At 42.3% G+C, this 19,129-nt stretch overlaps 1 protein-coding gene across 1 annotated transcript in view; it reads right to left on the bottom strand.

Moving 5' to 3' along the window:
- The window catches only part of RNF149 (ring finger protein 149), a 31,653-nt gene extending 13,913 nt beyond the window's left edge, over positions 1-17,740 (bottom strand). Inside the window, exons 1-3 of the mRNA XM_036262360.1 lie at positions 17,166-17,740; positions 4,150-4,400; positions 2,760-2,828 (exon numbers count right to left, since the gene is read on the bottom strand). Of these exons, the coding sequence (XP_036118253.1) occupies positions 2,760-2,828; positions 4,150-4,400; positions 17,166-17,619 (774 nt within the window). The 5' untranslated portion in view covers positions 17,620-17,740. The remainder of the gene's footprint in view (positions 1-2,759; positions 2,829-4,149; positions 4,401-17,165) is intronic.
- Between the last annotated feature and the right edge of the window lie 1,389 nt (positions 17,741-19,129).

Raw genomic sequence — 19,129 nt, 5'->3', positions numbered from 1 at the left:
GAAAATATTCACCTCACTAGAGATAAAAGAATTGCAAATTAAGCCCTGGCCGGTTTGGCTCAGCGGTTAGAGCGTCGGCCTGCGGTCCGGAGAGACCTGGGTTCGGTTCCCGCTAAGGGCACGTACTTCGGTTGCAGTTTGTCCCGGCCCTGGTGGTCGTGCGGGTGGCAGCCACTCGATGTGTCCCTTCACATCGATGTTTCTCTCTCTCTCCCTCCCACGCTATCTGTGCAAAAAATGGAAAAATATCCTCGGGTGAGGATTAAAAAAAAAAAAAGAATTGCAAATTAAAATAAGTTACCATTTTTTCACCTATCAAATTAACAAAGATAAAAAGTAACAAATTGCAAAGGAGGAAGCAGTCTTTGACAAAACTCCCACTTCTAAGAACCTATGGGCCAACCTCAGCCCCACACTGTCCTGGGCACCCTCGGGATCTACCCACCTGGCCTAGCTCAGCAATCAAAACAGGTGGTGCCTGAGTGATCACCTGACCCAGAAAGACTAACAAGGCTCTTATTTCCAAGATTCTGGGATGAGGATTCAGGAATCACCAATCAGTGCCAGGTGGCTACAATTTTAGCAAGTTAATTTTATGGAATTTGGCTACACCATAATTATTTTAAAATATATTTAGCCATGTGTATCACTTGTTAACAAGCAAGTAATAAAAATTGATTTTATATGTAGATATGGTCATCAAAGATGGTATTAATATGAACTTTATAACAACATTTAAAATTATATGTTACAACTAAAGTAAATATTATCACTTACTATTTATCATATGCCATGTAAGTGATGGAATCACTTTTAAAGTCCCTAATGATTTAAAGACTTATACATTCCTGTGAATGAGTCCTCAAGAAAAGAAAAATTAGAAAACAAACACTAGTCTCCATGACTGGACAATATGTAGATTTAAGAAGACCCTTGCTGGATAGTTCTGTGGTTAAAGCATCGTCTCAATACACCAAGGTTGCAGGTTTGATCCCCGGTCAGGGCACATACAAAAATCAACAATGGTTCCGCCGGTGTGGCTTAGTGGATTGAGCATCATTCCTAGGGACTGAGAGGTCACCAGTTCCATTCTTGGTCAGGGCACATGCGTGGGTTGCAGGCTGGATCCCCAGTAGGGGGTGTGCAGGAGGCAGCCCATCTATGTTTCTCTTTCATCAATGTTTCTATCTCTCTCCCTTCCTTTCCCTCTGAAATCAATAAAAACGTATTAAAAAAAAAAAATCAACCAACAAAAGCATAAGTGGAACAACAAACCAATGCTTCTCTCTCTCTCTTCTCTTTCCCCCTTCCTGTCTACAATCTATATATATAGATATCTATATATAATATATATAGATATCAATTTAAAACAATATTTTTGCATACAAATTTAAAACATAAAATCATCAGAAAATCATGGGCCACTTATGGATCCTCTTTTCTAAACCATTATTTAGACAACTTTTAAAAAACAGTCCATGGAAGAGTATTTTCTAAAATGTTCTGTACAGAAAGAGGATAGTATCAATTTACTTACATTCTCAAAAACAACTCAGTAAATTATACATATAAATCTATGTCTTCTCATTTAAGAGACTGAGAATTCCTGCTATGGAGAGTAGACCTATTCCAAGAGGAATATACTACATGCTTGTCAATCACTGGCTACACCAAATGCATGCAGTTTGTCACAGGCATTTGTCACAAGGAACCTTGTTGTGTAAATTGGATGATAACCGTAACCTTTAAGATGGGAAACTTAAAAAACTTTTTCTGTTCAGTACATCTGCACAGCAGGAAACCTTGTACAAACTCTTAAAACTCAATTGTTACTACAATGTGAAGGCTTTCGGGAAGGAATAGCAGCCAACAAACAACACAAGAATATCTTAATATTAAAGACATCGCATAAACCATACCAGATTCTAAAGTTGTCAAATCAAAGGTCTATAACTTAATGTGTTATTTCTGTTTTGATTCTTTAAGTAGGTCAGAAGAAGAGACAAATACCACAAGTGCAGTTATTCTTTGAAATAGATTAAGTCTCAACTTAGTGAGATAAAATGAAAATCAAAACAACTGAACAGACCTACAGCTATGTCAACACAGTTATCAACATTTCACGGCACAAAAGATGGACTATAAAAGAATAAACACCACTGTGTTAGCAACTGTTTTAAGGAATTTTCCCTCTAAAGTGTGGTGTTCTAGACTCAGGATCCATCCTCTTCTAAAAATGGTTCAACTCTGACATGATTTGGGCCTGTTGAGTCTCTGTTTGGCCGTGTTCAAGGGTCTGTGGTAGAGAGTTTAACTTCTTTATCTTCTTCAGAGTCATCTGAGTCTGACCAACAAGTAGAAATTTTCTCTGTAAGGATGTATTGGAATTGTCCAGGATGGTAGCAACCAGTCAAGTGGCTAATTTGAGCATCTGAGTGTAGCTAGTGTGATGGAAGAACTGAACGTTAAGTGTAATTTAATTCAAATTTAACTTAAAGGCAAGTAGCTGTGTTTGGCTAGTGGCTCCCACTGGTCTGAAAGGCTCATCCTAGATGCAACAGAATTAGTTCTGACAACCCTGCTCTGAAATGAACACATGTAAAATGAATTAGTACTGGCTCAACTAGTTAAAATTTCGGATGTTCGATACTATGACTTTAGTAGATTGGAAAGTATTACTTAGATATACAGACAGACATCTAGTCTAGTCTAGTCTAAACCAAAAACAAAACAAAAAACACAAAGCACAAAAACATTACCTTTTCTCCATGCTTTATAGTATGAAGCGGAAGCTGGCCTATAACTTTCTTGGTTTCTTTCCTATGGTTCTTAGGTAAGATAAAAAAATTATTACTGAAAATTTTATATCACTAATTTAAAAATTTATAAAATATAAGAAAGCTTATAGAAAAATTCATTTAAAAATTAAAGTTAAATGACAATAAAAAAATAACTCTAAAAATTACCATTTGTCTTAATGTATAGAGTAAATACATATAACTTAAGATCTATCTGATCAAGAATACTTATTTCCACTTAACATAATACCCCCTAGGGTCCATCCATGCTGTCACAAATGAGTCAAAGAAAGACAAATACCACATGATTTTGTGTGGGATCTAAAGAACAATATAAATGATTAAACAAAACAGAAACAGATTCGTAGATACAGAGAACAGACTGATGGCTGCAGACGGGAGGGAGTTGGGGGATGGGTGAAAATGGTGAAAGGATTGAGAAGTACAGACTGCTAGTTACAGAATAAAGTACAGCACAGGAAATATAGTCAATAATATTGTAATAACTATGTATGGTGCCAAGTGGGTGCTAGAAATACTGGGGGGAGCCCTCTGTAAGGTATATTATTATCTAACCACTACAAAATAATACTAAATGTAAACTGTAATTGGGGGGAAAAATAACACTATTTTTGATTCTATGCCAAAACAAGAACCCCAATTTCAATTCGTATGTTTAATATTGGCAAGAAAGTAGTAAGCTAAGGATGGGCTACCACCTATTAACTTCCCTAAAAGGAAAGAGGCTTCCTAGGCCTCAGGTGGATGACTCAGAAAGTACCAGGCCTACAAAGTCAGGAACGGTGATTTTTCACGACAACAGAGATAAGTGTGAAATCATGAATTGGAAGCCTCTGGCTCTTCAGCTGTCCCCTCTTTGCTGTACTGAGACCGTGTTTCTCTGCAGGTAAGTAGCTCTGAAAGTTGCTCCACGATGGAGACAGGGAAGCCCCTCCCACTCTGCTCACCTGAGGGCCCAGAGTTCTCTTTTTAAACAGAACCAGGTCCCCTCTACCTCATGTCTTTTTGTTATTCCTTTATGTCTGGAAAAGGACAAAGAGGGTATTTCAGGAGCAAAACATGCAAAAAGTTATCTAGATTTAAAAAGATACCTAATTTCCCACAGAACAGAAAATTTCATATATTCTAATTTAAAAATTATTTTCAGAAAAATCATATTAATACTTAACTATTATGAGTGAAAATGAAATTAAGACTGGGGTCCAATGCAACTTCAAGCAATATATATATGTGTGTATATGTATGTGTATAAATATATATATATATATGTATATATAACATTTATGAACTATCTTTTAAAAAGCAAAGTTAAAAAGTTATCCATAATTACCTGACTTCCAAACTGTGAGCCAGTATATAAGAAACGCTGTATATAGTAAAATATTAGCCACGCTAATGAGATGATCATCATAGTGATGAAGGCGATGGCCACAAACACCACAGACTGACCACTGATGATCTCCTGTACATGACGAGTGCCAACCCCTATGGTCATTTTGACTTGAATTTCTTTTTGCACCAGATCCAAAATTTCTTTTCCTTTTGAGTAGCTAACCATAATGACAACTATATTTCCTGTTCCTGCAAAAAAGGACAAAGAAATCAATACTAAGAATGCAAAATAAGATATAAAATTAAGAGAAACATAAGAGTACTGTGGCTTGTCCATACACATACATCCAAAAACTTTGATAAAAAGGGTAATTTTTAAGAAAAACATAGTAGTTGTCCTAAAAGAGTGTAAAACAGACTGTTTACATGAGAAGTAGAATAAATCACTAAGAACCACGTCCCCAAAAGCAAGAACCCCACTCAGTTTCACAGGTGAGTTTCTACAACCTTTTAAGGACGAGCAATATCAATGACATTTAAATAGTTCTACAGCAGATTTAAAAAATACGTTTTCAAATGATTTCTAAGATAATAAAACCAAACATGATAAAAAACAAGCAAAAGAACCACACAGCCCACTTTCATTCATGAATGTTACTACTGACTGGCGAAGCTGGCGCACTGCGCTGGAGGCGGCGAGCCGACGACTCCCACTACGATCACCATCACTTAACATTGCTCTGAAGGCGCCGGCAGACAATACGCAGGGGGAGGGGGCAGCAAAGAAGGAGTAAAATAATCGATTTCATTAGTATCTCTATAAGTTAATGCAATAACCATAAATGTCAATAGGATTTCAAAAACTTTAAAAATGCCACATCTAAAGTTTACTTAAGGGAAAAATAATCAAGAATGATCAGGCAAATCTTTTAAAAAAGTGCTTTACTAGCCTTTATATTTAAAGTAATTAAAACAGCATGATAACATATGAAGATGACAAGAATGGGGCAGAATAAAAAGTCCAGAATTTAGACCCCAAAACATAAAAGAATTTAGGAAATGATAAAAGTGAAATTGCAAATCAATGGGTTAAAATGTATAATTAAAAAAAAAAAATGTGGGGGTAATTGGGTATCATCTGAGGGGAAAAAAGCTATTATCCCTTCCTCACAACTTACACCAAAATAAATTCTAAAGATTTAGAATGAAAGATTTAACTATATTTAAAAAGTAAAAGAGCCAGAAGAAACATGGGTATTTAAAAATACATAACACTGAAGAAAAACCTTTCCGAGTATGAAAACCCACCTCAAAGTTTCTTTAAAAAACAAAAGGAAAAACAAAACAAAACAGGATTTGACCAACCATATAAAAATGAAAATTTTCTACATGGCTAAAGGGCAAAATCAAGGAATCAGGAGCAAAGAGCAAATGGCCAACTGGAGAAAAATACATGTAACATAACAAAAGCAAAAAACTAATTTCCTATAAGAACTAAAACAACAGAAAAACAAGGAAAATGAAGTCAGTATGCAGAAAGGGAAACACAAATGGGTTTTAGATTTTTAAATAGCAGCTTTAGCAAGATATAATTCACACACCATTAAATTCACCCTTTCAAAGGTTATGATCCAGTGGTTTTTAATATATTCACAAGGGTTGTGAAACCATCACTAATTACATAACATTTTCATTACTCCCCCAAAAAGGCTGTACACAGTTTCTCTCCAATAAGTGGATTTTAGACATATGAAAAGCCACACCAAAGATAAACTTGCTTAATATACTACACTGACAAGACTGAGCACAAATATGCACTCTTACACAATGTGGGGTAATGAATTATTACAATCTGGTGTGGAGGGCAATGACTACCAAAATTATTTTTGGCCCTGGCCAGTTTTGTTCAGTGGTTAGAGCATTGGCCTGAAGGTCAAAGGGTCACGGGTCCAATTCCCAGTAAGGGCACATGCCTGGGTTGCAGGTTCAATCCCTGGCCCTCATCAGGGGCATTCGGGAGGCAACCAGGCCATGTGTTTCTCTCAGATCAATGTTTCTCTCTCTCTCTCCTTCCTTCCTTCCTTCCTTCCTTCCTTCCTTCCTTCCTTCCTTCCTTCCTCCCTCCCTCCCTCCCTCCCTCCCTCCCTCCCTCCCTCCCTCCCTCCCTCCCTCCCTCTCTATCTAAAAATCAATAGAAAAATATCCCTGGGTGAGGATTAACAATAACAAAAAGTTTTTAAATGCACATGTCTTTCTGACTCAGTGATTCCACACCCAAGAACTTAATTGCACAGACATACATACATATGTACATGTGAGGAATCTAGAAAGATACTGATTGCCAATGTTTTTTCTAAATTTTTGCTATCACAATCTAAAAGCTCATCAGTAAGAATATACTGATATACAGATTGAGGAAGCAGCTCTGCCAATTCTGATAGGGTACCAAGCTACACAGATGACAAAAAAAGCAATATGCAAAACTGTGTGGACCAGAGATCCATATGGTCATATCAATACAGACTACCTCTGGAAGGTGGCCCCAGAGACTGGGATCCTACTGTCTCTGTACCATGGTAAATTCTGTACCGTGTGCACACATTAATATTAAAAAATTAATTTAAAAATACATATACAATGTTCTCCGGCATTTCACGAAAACCACATTGTAACACCATTTTATCTTAAGAGAGAAATTTAATCTGTAGCAAATGCACTGTCACCCTCAGCCATCAGGATTTAGTTACTGAAACACCAGAAGGGCACCCTTCTAAGTGGCTCCTGTCTGGAAGCTGATCCTATGATCTGGGCCTAAAAGCATCGCTTTTCAAGAACTGAAGTTGCCTCAGCACTCACACAATCTCCATGTCATCACTGGGAGGCAGAGCAAGGACTAAGGCACTTCCTGCCTTCAGGAAAATAAACATCTAGTAGCTAAGAAAGACAAATATAGAAACAGTTATGACAGTTATACCCACTTGTAATCACATGGCACTTCATAAGCTGAAGCCTTTTTTATAAATTTCCTTTTTGTGGAAATTTTCTGGAACAAACTAATGTAGGAAGACCAGTATAAGGAACCACATGCACCTACCTCGGTTGACAGGTTTCACACAGAGAACAAAACTGCCTATGCCATGCTTGCAGCTACACATAACATCTGGTCCTGACAGAACGTTCTTTGTGTGATGTTGCGGGAAGCCAGCTTGGGAGCACTTTCACATTTATATCTCACTTGAAGCAAAAAGAAGCACATTACCATTTTACAGATGAGGGCTTGGAAATCTTAAGAGTTGCTCAATGTCGTACAGCACGTGGAAAAGCCGGTTCTGGAAGAATCAGCACCTCTGTCTCCCGGGGACACAGGCTACCCAGCCACAGCCTGGGTTCAAACCTCACTCTGTCACCACTGTCTGGGTCAGAAGAATCTATCTTCTCTGAGAATATTTCTTCAGCTACAAAATGGAGATGAGAATTTTTCTATTTTCAACGGTTGCTTATTTAACAAGGAAGTGGAAAACAAAGAGCTGCAGAAATGAGGTGATACTTTTGTCTGGGGTGACGAAGAACTCTTTCCTTGGGAAGTGCATTGCATTTCAGTTACACTTTGGAGGACAGGAAAGCTTACTAAGCAAAGGAAATTGTAAAACCATCTAGGCTGTGAACCATCATAAAACATATTTGGGCCCAGCTGGTGTGGCTCAGTGGTTGAGCGTTGACCCATGCACCAGGAAGTCGCCAGTTCGATTCCTGGTCAGGACACATGCCTGGGTTGTGGGCCCGATCCCCAGTGTGAGGCATGCAGGAGATGGCTAATCAATGTTCTCTCTCATTGATGTTTCTATCTCTCCCTCTCCCCTCCTCTCTCTCTCTCTAAAATCAATACGGAAAAAATATTTAAAAAAACAAAAACATATTTGGGATGGTGACTGGTCCAGCTTGTTTAATGACTAAAAGGTGTTAACCTCATTATCCCTAGTGCCTGACCCAGAAGCTGGCACATAGCAAGTGTTTAGTAAATATCTGTGACATAAACTAGTGAATGAATGAATGAGGGATGAAAGATGAACTGAGATGAGAGATTCTTCAACACCTAAAATCTCAAGTGGGGGAGGGGTGGGCTGAAAACACTTGTCACATCAATCTGAATTTTTTCACCTAGGAAGTTAATCTTAGTCTAGTGAGTTAAAAGAAATCATTAAAAAAAAATCCTGTGCCTAGGATGAAGGCTAAACTGTTTGCTGTGTATACAGTAATTACAGCAAGACTGCTTCTGGGAACTCCTTTAAATTAATAAAACTCAGAATGAAGACTCTATCCTGTGATGTGCTTTTCTGGGACATTTTTGGGGATAAACAGGAGGCAGAACAGTTGAGTAAAAATGCACTAGCCTGGGGTCACTGCCCGCACAACTCTTGCCCTTCTCCCCTTATGTTTCTCTGTCACCCCCCGTGACACATCACAATGCATTCTCAGACTACACAGCTGGTTTTCACCATAGAAGACACACACACCCAAAGACTTGGGATGGTTGCAAAGAAGTCCTTAGAACGATTTTTCTTCCCTAGGCCATATTGCACAACCCTCCTTCAGCCTCCCAAAATCTATACACATCACCATCAGGCAGGAGAACGAACAGGAGGCAGTTCGCTTTACTGTTGTCTTACACTTAACACAAAGTCTTTGCATGTAGTCCATGATGGAAAATCTACTTGAAAATAATAAGTACCAAATAAAGTATTATTTTTATTAATAAGCCAAATTATCCATAAAACTCTTCTATGCCAAAAACAAAACTGGATGTATTTCCATTTCCTTTCAAATTTCTATGTCCTCCTATCACCTTGTCAAAAACAAAAAAGGTTAAAAAAAAATCTGATTTGTGGTCAATAGCTTCAAAATTCTAGAGGGTGACTTCTGAGTCTAGTGTACCATTTCTCCTCCCAAGGAAAGTATTTAAAATTTCAACATTCTGCTGAAGGAAATGGGAACTACTGAAATATTTAAAGTAGTGGATTAGATTTCTGTTCTAGAAAACTAATTCAGATAGTGAGAAATACATTTTAAAGTTCTAGCAAGAGAATTCCGTGAACTTTCAGGTTTTCTTTTTTCCAAATAACTTCCATAACCTCGCCACCTCTTCCCTTTAACTTGGAGACTTCTTGAAGGTTCAGCATAAGCTCAGCCTAAGGCTTTTCAGTACCACCCAACCTTTGAGTATGCAGTGCACCAAAGTCTCTTAGCTATGCCTCTTTTAATACACCTACTATAATTTCTTACAGGTCTCTCTCCCTCACTAGACCAGTACTACCTGTTCTTATTTATTAGTTTTTGTAGCCCAGCATCATGCAGTGATGACCCACAGAAGGGTTTCTGAATGAGTCAATCTGAAAAATTGGTTTATTTTCTAGTATTATAGTTGAAATGGTACAAAAAAGGAGAATATTAATTCCTCTGCAGGGGAAATAGTACAGTAAATATGAATGTAAATGTCTCCGAAATCTGAAGCTACTTCACATGTTTTTAAGGTTGGCTTAGGGTGAGGAGGACCCGAAAATAAATGCAATTCTCTTCTTGGAATGTTATGTTTTGAATAATCTGGCTTGCTCAAAATAATTATTTTGTATCTGTTGAATGTACTACTCAACAGTCTTACTGGGAACGTCTTGCATTACTTTATCTCAGCCATTCAGCCTTTTGCAGTGCTAATCTTGCCCCCCAGAAAATCCTATAGCCCATCCCTACCTCACACCACACATCCCCAGTGACACCTTCTCCATCAACTAGTCTTTCAAAACTCAATCTTTCTGGGAACTGTCCTAATTAATTCCACCTTCTATGAAGCTGTCAGGTGCCATTTCTGTTTTCTTATAGCACCAAAATATTGCTAAATTCAAACCTAAATATTTAGATAATTTGTGGGAGTAGACATTAAAGATCATTAAGAATTTACTAGTCCAGGCTTCTGGTCAAGACAGTGGCACAGATAAACGTGGTACTCGCCTCTTCTCACAACCACATCAAAATTAGAACTAAACTGCAGAACAACAATCAATTATAACCACCTGAAATCTACCTGAACAGAAGTCCTACAACTAAGGATTTAAAGAAGCCACATCAAGACTTGGAGGAGCGGCCTAATAGGAAGAGTGGAGGCGCAGATGGGCTGGTCCCACACCCATGTATGGTGGATAAAATCAGGAGGGGTATCGCCCTGGCCGGTTTGGCTCAGCGGTTAGAGCGTCGGCCTGTGGTCCTGAGAGACCCGGGTTCGGTTCCCGCTAAGGGCATGTACCTCGGTTGCAGTTTGTCCCCGGCCCTGGTCGGTCGTGCGGGTGGCAGCCACTCGATGTGTTCCTTTCACATCGATGTTTCTCTCTCTCTCTCTGTTCCTCTCTCTCCCTCCCACTCTACCTGAACAAAAAAATGGGAAAATGTCCTCGGGTGAGGATAAAAAAAAAAAAAAAAAATCAGGAGGGGTATCTTGCTGTGGAGGCCATGTCTGAGGAGTGAGGGGTCCCAGCTCCACACCAGGCCCCCAGCCCAGGATTCAAGTGCCTGGAAGAGAAGTCCCCATGACTTCTGCTTGTAAAAATCAGCAGGAACTGAGGCTGAGGGAGACTGAGGCTGCTGGAGTCCCAGATATTCCTCTTAACGGGCCCGCACGGACTTACTTGGATTCCCTCCCTCTGAGCATCAGGGCCAGGGCAGCAGCTCAAAAGGCACCAGGGACATACAGGGAGGAAGTGAACTGTCTGGCTTCAGAACAAGGGAAAGTGGGGTAGCTTGCTCCCAGACAAAAGTGCAGGCAGAGGTCACTGTTCCTTTGTTGAGCCCACCCCACAGAGCTGGCAGACAAGAGCCACATCTCAGTCTCCATAAATATGGCTCACACAGTTTACTCCACTCTGGTGATTCCCTGAGGCCTTGCCCTACCCAACTTGCGGGCCCAACCAAGCTATTCCCAGTGGCTTTTCCATACTCATGGCCTGCCTTAGCTCATGCTCAGACTTTCCTAAAACCTCTCAAACAACCTCAGCGTGCCCCACACCTCTCACTCCATTGCCCCAGGCCTGGCACTAGTGGCAGACGGCCTTGGCTCACAGCCTGGCCTCTTTGGGGCACCTCCAAGCCCAGCACAAGTAGCAGTCATCAGCAGATCACTTTGTAGCTCATGCAGGGTGGCCCTGGCAAGGGCACAGGTGGTGGGTGACTTTGGCCTAAAACTCCTGGGAGGCCCCAGAGCCAACACACCGGCTAGAAAGCTTCAAACCATGTCGAAGCACTACCACCCAACCACCTCCACAAATTCCACATTCAAGGGGCAGACTCAGTGGGCACCAGAGCCCCAGTGAAGTAAATCCTGCCCAGGCCAGCCCCTGCACAACTGATTATCCACAGCAGTAACAGCCAGTCCTGCAACCGTCTGGCCTAGGAGTAAATCCCACCCACTGATGTGCCAACAGCAATCAAGGCTCAACTATAACAAGAAAGTGTACAGAGCCCACACAGAGGGCACACCTAGAGTGCCCAGCTCAGGTGATCAGGGAAGCTGTGCCACTGGACCTTATAGAGCACCTACTACATGAGGCCACTCTACCAAGCCTGGGAGACATAGCAGCTCTACTTAATACACAGAAACAAATACAGGGAGGGAGCCAAAATGAGGAGACAAAGAAACAGGTCCCAAGTGAAAGAATAAAACAAAACTCCAGGAAAAGAACTAAACAAAATGAAGACAAGCAATCTACCAGATGCAGTGTTCAAGACACTGTTTATGAGGATGCTCGATGAACTTAGGACTTCGACAAAGAAATGGGAAACATAAAAATGGAACTAGAAACTTAAGGGGGAAAAAAAACTAGTCAGAAATGACAAATCCATGAACTAAAATTAAGAATACATTACAGGAAATCAACAGTGGGGTAGATGAAGCAGAGGATAAAACCAGAGAGTTGGAAGACATCCAATCAGAACAGCAAAAAGAATCCAAAAAATGAGAATAGTACAAGGAGACTCTGGGGCAATTTCAAGCGTACCAACATTTGCATAATGGGCGTGCCAGAAGAAGAGAGAGAGCAAGGAATTGAAAACATATTTGAAAAAATAATGATGGAAATATTTCCTAACCTGGTGAAGGAAACAGACATACAAATCCAGGAAGCACAGAAAGTCCCAAACAAGATGAACCCAAAGAGACACCAAGACACATAATTAAAATGCCAAAGGTAAAAGACAAAGAGAGACTCATTTTTTTAAAACATTTTTTAAATTTATTTTTTAGAGAAAGGAAGGGAGAGAGAGAGAGAGAGAGAGAGAAACACTGATTGGCCACCTCCTGCACTCTCCCCACTGGGGATTGAGCTCGCAACCTGGGCACATGCCCGGACTGGGAATCGAACCGGGACCTCTCAGTCCATGGGATGATGCTCAATGCACTAAGCCACACTGGCTGGGACAAAGAGAGAATCTTAAATGCAGCAAAAGAAAAGCAGTTAGTTACCTACGAGGGGGATCCCATAAGACAGTCAACTGATTTCTCAACAGAAACATTTCAGGCCAGAAGGGAGTGGCAAAAAATATTCAAAGTGATGTAAAGCAAGGACCTACCAAGAGTATCTACCCAGCAAAGCTATCATTTGGAATTGAAGGTCATATAAAGAGCTTCCCAGACAAGAAAAAGCTAAAGGAGTTCATCACCACCAAAACCAGTATTACATGAAATGTTAAAGCAGCTGTTCTCGGCCTGTGGGTTGCGACCCTTTTGGGGGTCAAATGACCCTTTCACAGTGGTCACCAAACACCATCGGAAAACACATATTTCCAATGGCAATTCATAACAGTAGCAAAATTAGTTATGAAGTAGCAACGAAAATAATTTTATGGTTGGGGGTCACCACAACATGAGGAACTGTATTAAAGGGTCTCAGCATTAGGAAGGTTGAGAACCACTGTGTTAAAGGGTCTTCTTGAAGAAGAAAAAGAAAAAAAATATAAACAATAAAATGGCAATAAATGCCTATCAACAATTGAATCTTAAAAACAAAATAGACGAACAAACAGAACAGAAACAGACTCACAGATACAGAGAACATTTTGACAGTTGCCAGATGGGAGGGGGTTTGGGGGATGGGTGAAAAATGTGAAGGATAAGAAGTACAAATTAGCAGTAACAGAATAGTCATGGAGATATAAAGTACAGCATAGGAAATATAGTCAATAATATTACAATAACTATGTATGGGGTCAGATGGGTATCAGGATGATCACTTAGTTATATAATGTCTAATCACTGGGTTGTACATCTGAAATAATATATTATTGATGTCAATTGTAATTGAAAAATAAAAAATTATACAAAGTAAAAAAAAAAAATATTATTCATAAAAGACTACCATGTTCTGTAAATATGAAATGCACATCTCTTTTGATGTCAGGAACTTTTTTTTTAAATCCTTACCTTTGGATGTTTAATGATTTTAGAGAAGAGAGGGAGACAGAGAGAGAGAGAGAGAGAAACATCGATCAATTGCCTCCCATACGCACCCCAACCAGGGATCGAACCTATAATCTAGGTATGTGCTCTGACCTGGAATCAAACCCGTAACCTTTTTGGTGCATGGGTGATGCTCCAACAAACTGAGCCACCCAGCCGGGGCAAGATCAAGGACTTCTTACACATCTTTGTCATTTCCCTCCACACCAACTCTGGCCTCTTCCCCAAACATATCTCTAATAAGCCTTGCCAATACTTGGCAATTAGTAAACAACCGTCAACAGCATGAAGATGCCATTCCTAAAAGGCCACATCAAGATTTCTGCCAAAGAATCATTCTACTTATTAATGAACAACAACTACATTAAGTCCAATACTCTATAAGCTTTCATTTTAATTATTTGACTTATATCCATTTTTATCCATCTTGTTCAAACTAACTTCAAGTCATCTTTGCAATATTCACATTAGATGTCTTTCCTTTATGCCTTCTAAGTATGTGTGCACATAATTCTCTTGAAGTCCCAAACATACTGCCTGGAACCTTGTTAGTGTTTTCACTGGGCCATAAACTCCTCAAAGGCAGGCATGCATCTAACATATTTTTATGTCTCTGAGAAGGCACAATCCTTGGCTCAGTATCTGTCTGCTAAAGGGAATCAACTCTGTGCATTAGTGTAACAGTTTGCAGTTGTTCTGACACATAATTATCGTAAAGTCATGATTTATCTTAAAGCTACAATATAATATTGATATAAATCCAAAATATCTTACACTGGATTTTAGCAACAGATTTAAGAAAAACTGGAGAAATTCTTCCTGAGACTATCACAATTCAATTTTAGAAGCAGCCATCTCTATAGATTTTTCTAACACCAGTATTATATAGGAGCACTGAGAACCACTGGCTATAGTCGTTACTGGCTCTAGCCCCATTTTGACAAAATACCAAAAACCTAAGTCTGCGCTGCCTTCAAGGTTTTGTGTAACAGTTCAAATTCATGTTTGTCAGACTTGGTTCCTCTTCTGACTTAATTACATTCATTTTATTTTAATTCTATTCCATTCTCAAAAAGTCATGATACACTTGTACCCTTATCCCCAGTTGGGCCAAGTTCTGTGAGGGTCATTTTTTTCCCCATCTTTGCAGTCATCACTATATTGGCCCTTATATTTCTACTTGCACTAGTCCAACAGTCCAATTGGATTATCTGTTTACAGTTCTTACTCTGTTTAATGCATCAGTCACAACGCTACCAAATTACTCTCCCTTTAAGTCAGTGATTCAAAAAGTTGGTCATCCTCTCTCCCCCACAACACATGGCAATATCTGGCGACATTTTTGGTTATCACAACTGGGGTGGGGGGTGTTACTGGAATCTACTGGGTAGAGGCCAAGAATGCTGCTAAATATCCTATAATGCACAGGGCAGCCCCTCCCACAACAAAGAATGATTGAGCCATATAGCACCTTGATACCTTGGGCCAGTCATTTAAATTCTTTGAGCATCAGTTTCCTCACTGGTACAAAGGGGTTAAAGTAGGTTAAAGTACCTCTTTAAAAGGCTACCAGGGGGATTATGTGAGCCACTATATAGAGAACACCGAGCACTATGCCTAAGCACTGGGTACTTTCACATATTTTTTAAAAAATTGCTGTTACTATTGTCATTTTTCTCAAACAGAATTATTCTCATGGCAAAAAGACTAGAATGGACACTGACAATGGGAACAAAAGCTCGCAAGAAGAGTATTTAAAATAATAGGTGTTTTTCTGGGCCTGGATAAACTGTATGTCAGTAATATAAGAAAGCAAGGTTGCTGATCCATGGTTGGAACACATGCTTGGAAAAATGTTAGTGTCATTATCAAAAAATGTAGTGAACTGATTTAAAAAATTATAGGCTGATGAGCCCGCATTTGGAAAGAAAACGGCTACATTAAGATGTTGTAGGCTGAGAAGAGATTGCAAGGATCCAGAATCGGAGAATCCAGACACACTAAACTCTTCTGGGCCAGAACTACCAAACTTGGGGAACACTACTGATAAAATGTATCTGGAATGCTATGTGAGTGAAATCAGGACTCTTCCTTCATGAGTCTTGTGGAAACATGGCTTGGGTATAATGGTAATTGGATAGATTTGTAATCATTGGAATAACTGCACCAAAAGTGGTGCCTTGCCCAATACTCTAAATGGACACCTGCTCCATTTCTGCTCCAAAACCAATTCCTTTCTGTTGCAACTGAGGAATTTTCTCTCTACTATCCGAGGCCAACCCCTCCACAGGTATCCTGGGCCCTCCTCTGTCAGTTACCTCTTCAATAACCCAAATCTCGACTAGACCCCCTTTCCGACTTCAAATGTCTCACCATCGTCCATCCTACTGCCCCCACAGTTTCTGCCCATGTCTCAGCACCTCCCACACCCTTCCAGTCGACCTTCTTGAAGAGCTGTTCTAACAATGTCCACTTCCTCACCTCTCAAATGACTTTGTTCCTTTCACTCTGCTAAAATAGGACAAATGCAAAGACACTTTTCTGTCTTCATTTTACTGTCAGGTTCTGAACTTGCATTCAGAAAGCCAGAACAGAATGACAAACAAAAGTACAGGAAAAAGGGTACCTGACTTGCAGCAGCAGAAACTTTTAAAAAGATTTTAATAACAGTAAGTTCAGAATGAGTCATGACCTTGGAAGAACAGAAATACATTCACTCTGCTGTGTACTGGTCAAAAAGCACATGGATTCAGTTCTGAAGATAGCTACAATATAATACAAAATAATTTAAATAACTACAAAAGAATACAAAATAATTTAAATTATCATTACTGCTTGAAGATGCCACCTGTTGCCTGGGGAATACGTCTATGTAGGAAGGCTCACCTGGCAAAGAGCAAGCTCTTTTCTTGAATGAACACAGCTTTTAAAACTTCGTCTCAACTCAAGACTAAACAAATCTGATTGGCAGTCACGCCAGTATCATAACCTTACATTTAGTAAGTGAAACAACATACCCACATTTAACAGGCTTGCTGACTCAGTTAAACCCGATTTTCTGCCTCAGAGTTTAGAATGTTCATACATCTTAAGAGTCAAAAAGCCAGAGCCACCCCCTGAGTCCGGCGCAGGGCCAGCCAGACCCTCCAGCGCTCTGGGAGACGCCGAGCGCATAAAGACCCATGCGGAGCAACCGTGAGACTTTCCAGGTCTGAACCACGCTCCTGCCCCCACGGTGGGGTTCGATGTCTTTCGTTCTCCCCATTGCTCTCAAGAGAAGAGCCCAAGGCGAAAATATAATCTGGTCGGTAGGCCGGTGTCCCGCCAACAGCACCCCGGGGAGCACCCCGAGCAAACCGAGCGCTTCCCCAGCCGTTAGTTCCGGAGGCTGTCCGTCCCAGGCCGTCCAAGGCGCACCCCCATCCCCTCGGGGAGCCAGTGGGAGAACGCAAGTCCATCGACCAGGACCGCGCTGCAAAGACGCCCCGGCCACCGCCCCGTCCCCAGCCCCGGCTCACCCGCGTGCGACATGGCCGCGGTGAGGTTCCCGTACTGCTCCTCGTTGTAGATCACCACGGCCGAGGCGTTCCTCCGCGCCGCCGCCAGCACCTTGTCCTTGAAGGTGCAGCCCCCGCGCGCCACCAGGGCGACCCAGGGCACGGCTCCGCGGCCGCCGGCCGGGGGCACGACGAAGCGCGTGTCGGGCGCGCAGCCCTTGGGGTCTCCGTCCACGGCGCGCGGGACGCCCACCAGGCCTAGCGCGCCCTCCTTGGGCGAGCTGTCGCCGAAGCGGCCGCTCTCCGAGACGCTGTACACCGTGCGGTTTGTCTGCTGGTCCACGTACTCGAGGCTGACCACGGCCGAGTACCACTCGAGAGCCCGGCCCCGGGCCCCGGGCGCGCACAAGGCCAGCGCCAGCAGCACCAGCGCGCCGCGGGCCCCGCAGCCAGCCTCGGGCCGCCGCCGCGCCATGGCCCCACCACCCGGCTGCCGAGGCGCGGGCCGGCCGGGCTGGGCGACACGCAGGGACCTGCGGGAGGCGAGCGCCGGGGAAGCTGAGGAGCTGGGTGAAGCGAAGGTCCACCGCCGCCCGGGAAGAGCGCAGCGGCACGGCGGGCGGGGCCGCGGCGCACGCGCACCTGGTGGAGCGCGGGGGGCGGGGCCGCGGGGGGCGGGGCCGCGGGGGCGGGGCCGCGGGGGCGGGGCCGCGGGGGCGGGGCCTGGTCGCTCTGGGGCGGGCGGGCGATGAGGTGCTCGCCGGCGCGAACGCGCTGCTACCTGGAGGGGCGGCTGGTGACCCGCGGTCCTGCGGTCCCGAGACCCCCAGGCCCCCGCGGGCGGAGGAGCCGGTGCGGGCAGCCCACGCTCCGACTTCCGTCTTGGCGGCCCGTAGCCACCGGTCGACCTTGTGCAAGAGGACTCCTGGCGCCCCGGAAGCCGAGGGGGAGTGACCGCCGAGAAACGGGAAGCTTCTCCGCGAGGCGTGGGTGCGGGATTGTGTAAGATCTTGCTCAGATCACCCAACCGGATGTTTATGAAGGCTTGCCTGTGGCCAAGGACTTGCTTGTCTAAAACGTTTAAAAATCCACTTAAAAATTTAAAGGTACACACGTTTTGCAATGTTGTAATGCTAATTGATTCCTTAAGGCTTTTCTCAAGTATTATACTGACAGGAACCCTTTTTACTATGTTTTTTTAAGATACATATAATCTGTAGTTTGGAAATAAGTCCATCAAACTTAAATTGTACAGTAATAAATAAAAAGAAGAAATTGTTTAAGTTAATAAACAAGCCTTACTGCTGCAGTGCAAGAAGCGAAGGCAGCCTCTCTCCTCCTCCTCCTCTGTACAGGACATGTGGTCGGGGTGGGCTGTTACTTCATCGTGTCTTTTTCTTGGGCCTCAAACCCTCTCGCATTTCCTGTTCGCTATCAGTCTGTCTTGGACTGCATTTTAAAACTGCTCCAAAACGCAGCCTGGCCCACGACCCCTACGTTTTCCTTGAAGTTGAAATCTTCCCTCCCTTTCTCATCAGGAAATTGGTTTTAAAAGGCTGAAAGTATCCCAAACCTAGAACGAGGGAGATCAAGTATGGCGGGGGTAGCAGGTTAGGAGCAGGCCCTGGGACCCCCACATTGTGTTCCAGCAAAACAAAATACTTGTAGTTCCCAGAACAAGATTTGCAGTTTCATGCTGTTTTACAAATTCCTTTACTACTTCCTGAAATCCTGCTCCTGGCTCTTGTCCCGGCAAACGCCAACTGAATCTTCACATGCATGCCCCCCTCCCCAAATTTTGTCTTTATTTATTGATTTTTAGAGAGCAAGGTTGAGAGAGAGAGAGATTTGTTGTTCCACTTATCCATGCCTTCACTGGTTGATTCTTGTATGTGTCCTGACCAGGGATTGAACCCACAATCCTGGTGTATGGGGATGATGCTCTAACCAACTGAGCTACCTGGCCAAGGAAGTCTTCAAGTTTT

Source organism: Molossus molossus, unplaced genomic scaffold, assembly GCF_014108415.1.
Source record: "Molossus molossus isolate mMolMol1 unplaced genomic scaffold, mMolMol1.p scaffold_m16_p_15, whole genome shotgun sequence".
Taxonomy (NCBI): domain Eukaryota; kingdom Metazoa; phylum Chordata; class Mammalia; order Chiroptera; family Molossidae; genus Molossus; species Molossus molossus.
The sequence above is the reverse complement of the archived record's forward strand: the minus strand, read 5'-3'. Positions and strand labels throughout refer to the sequence as shown.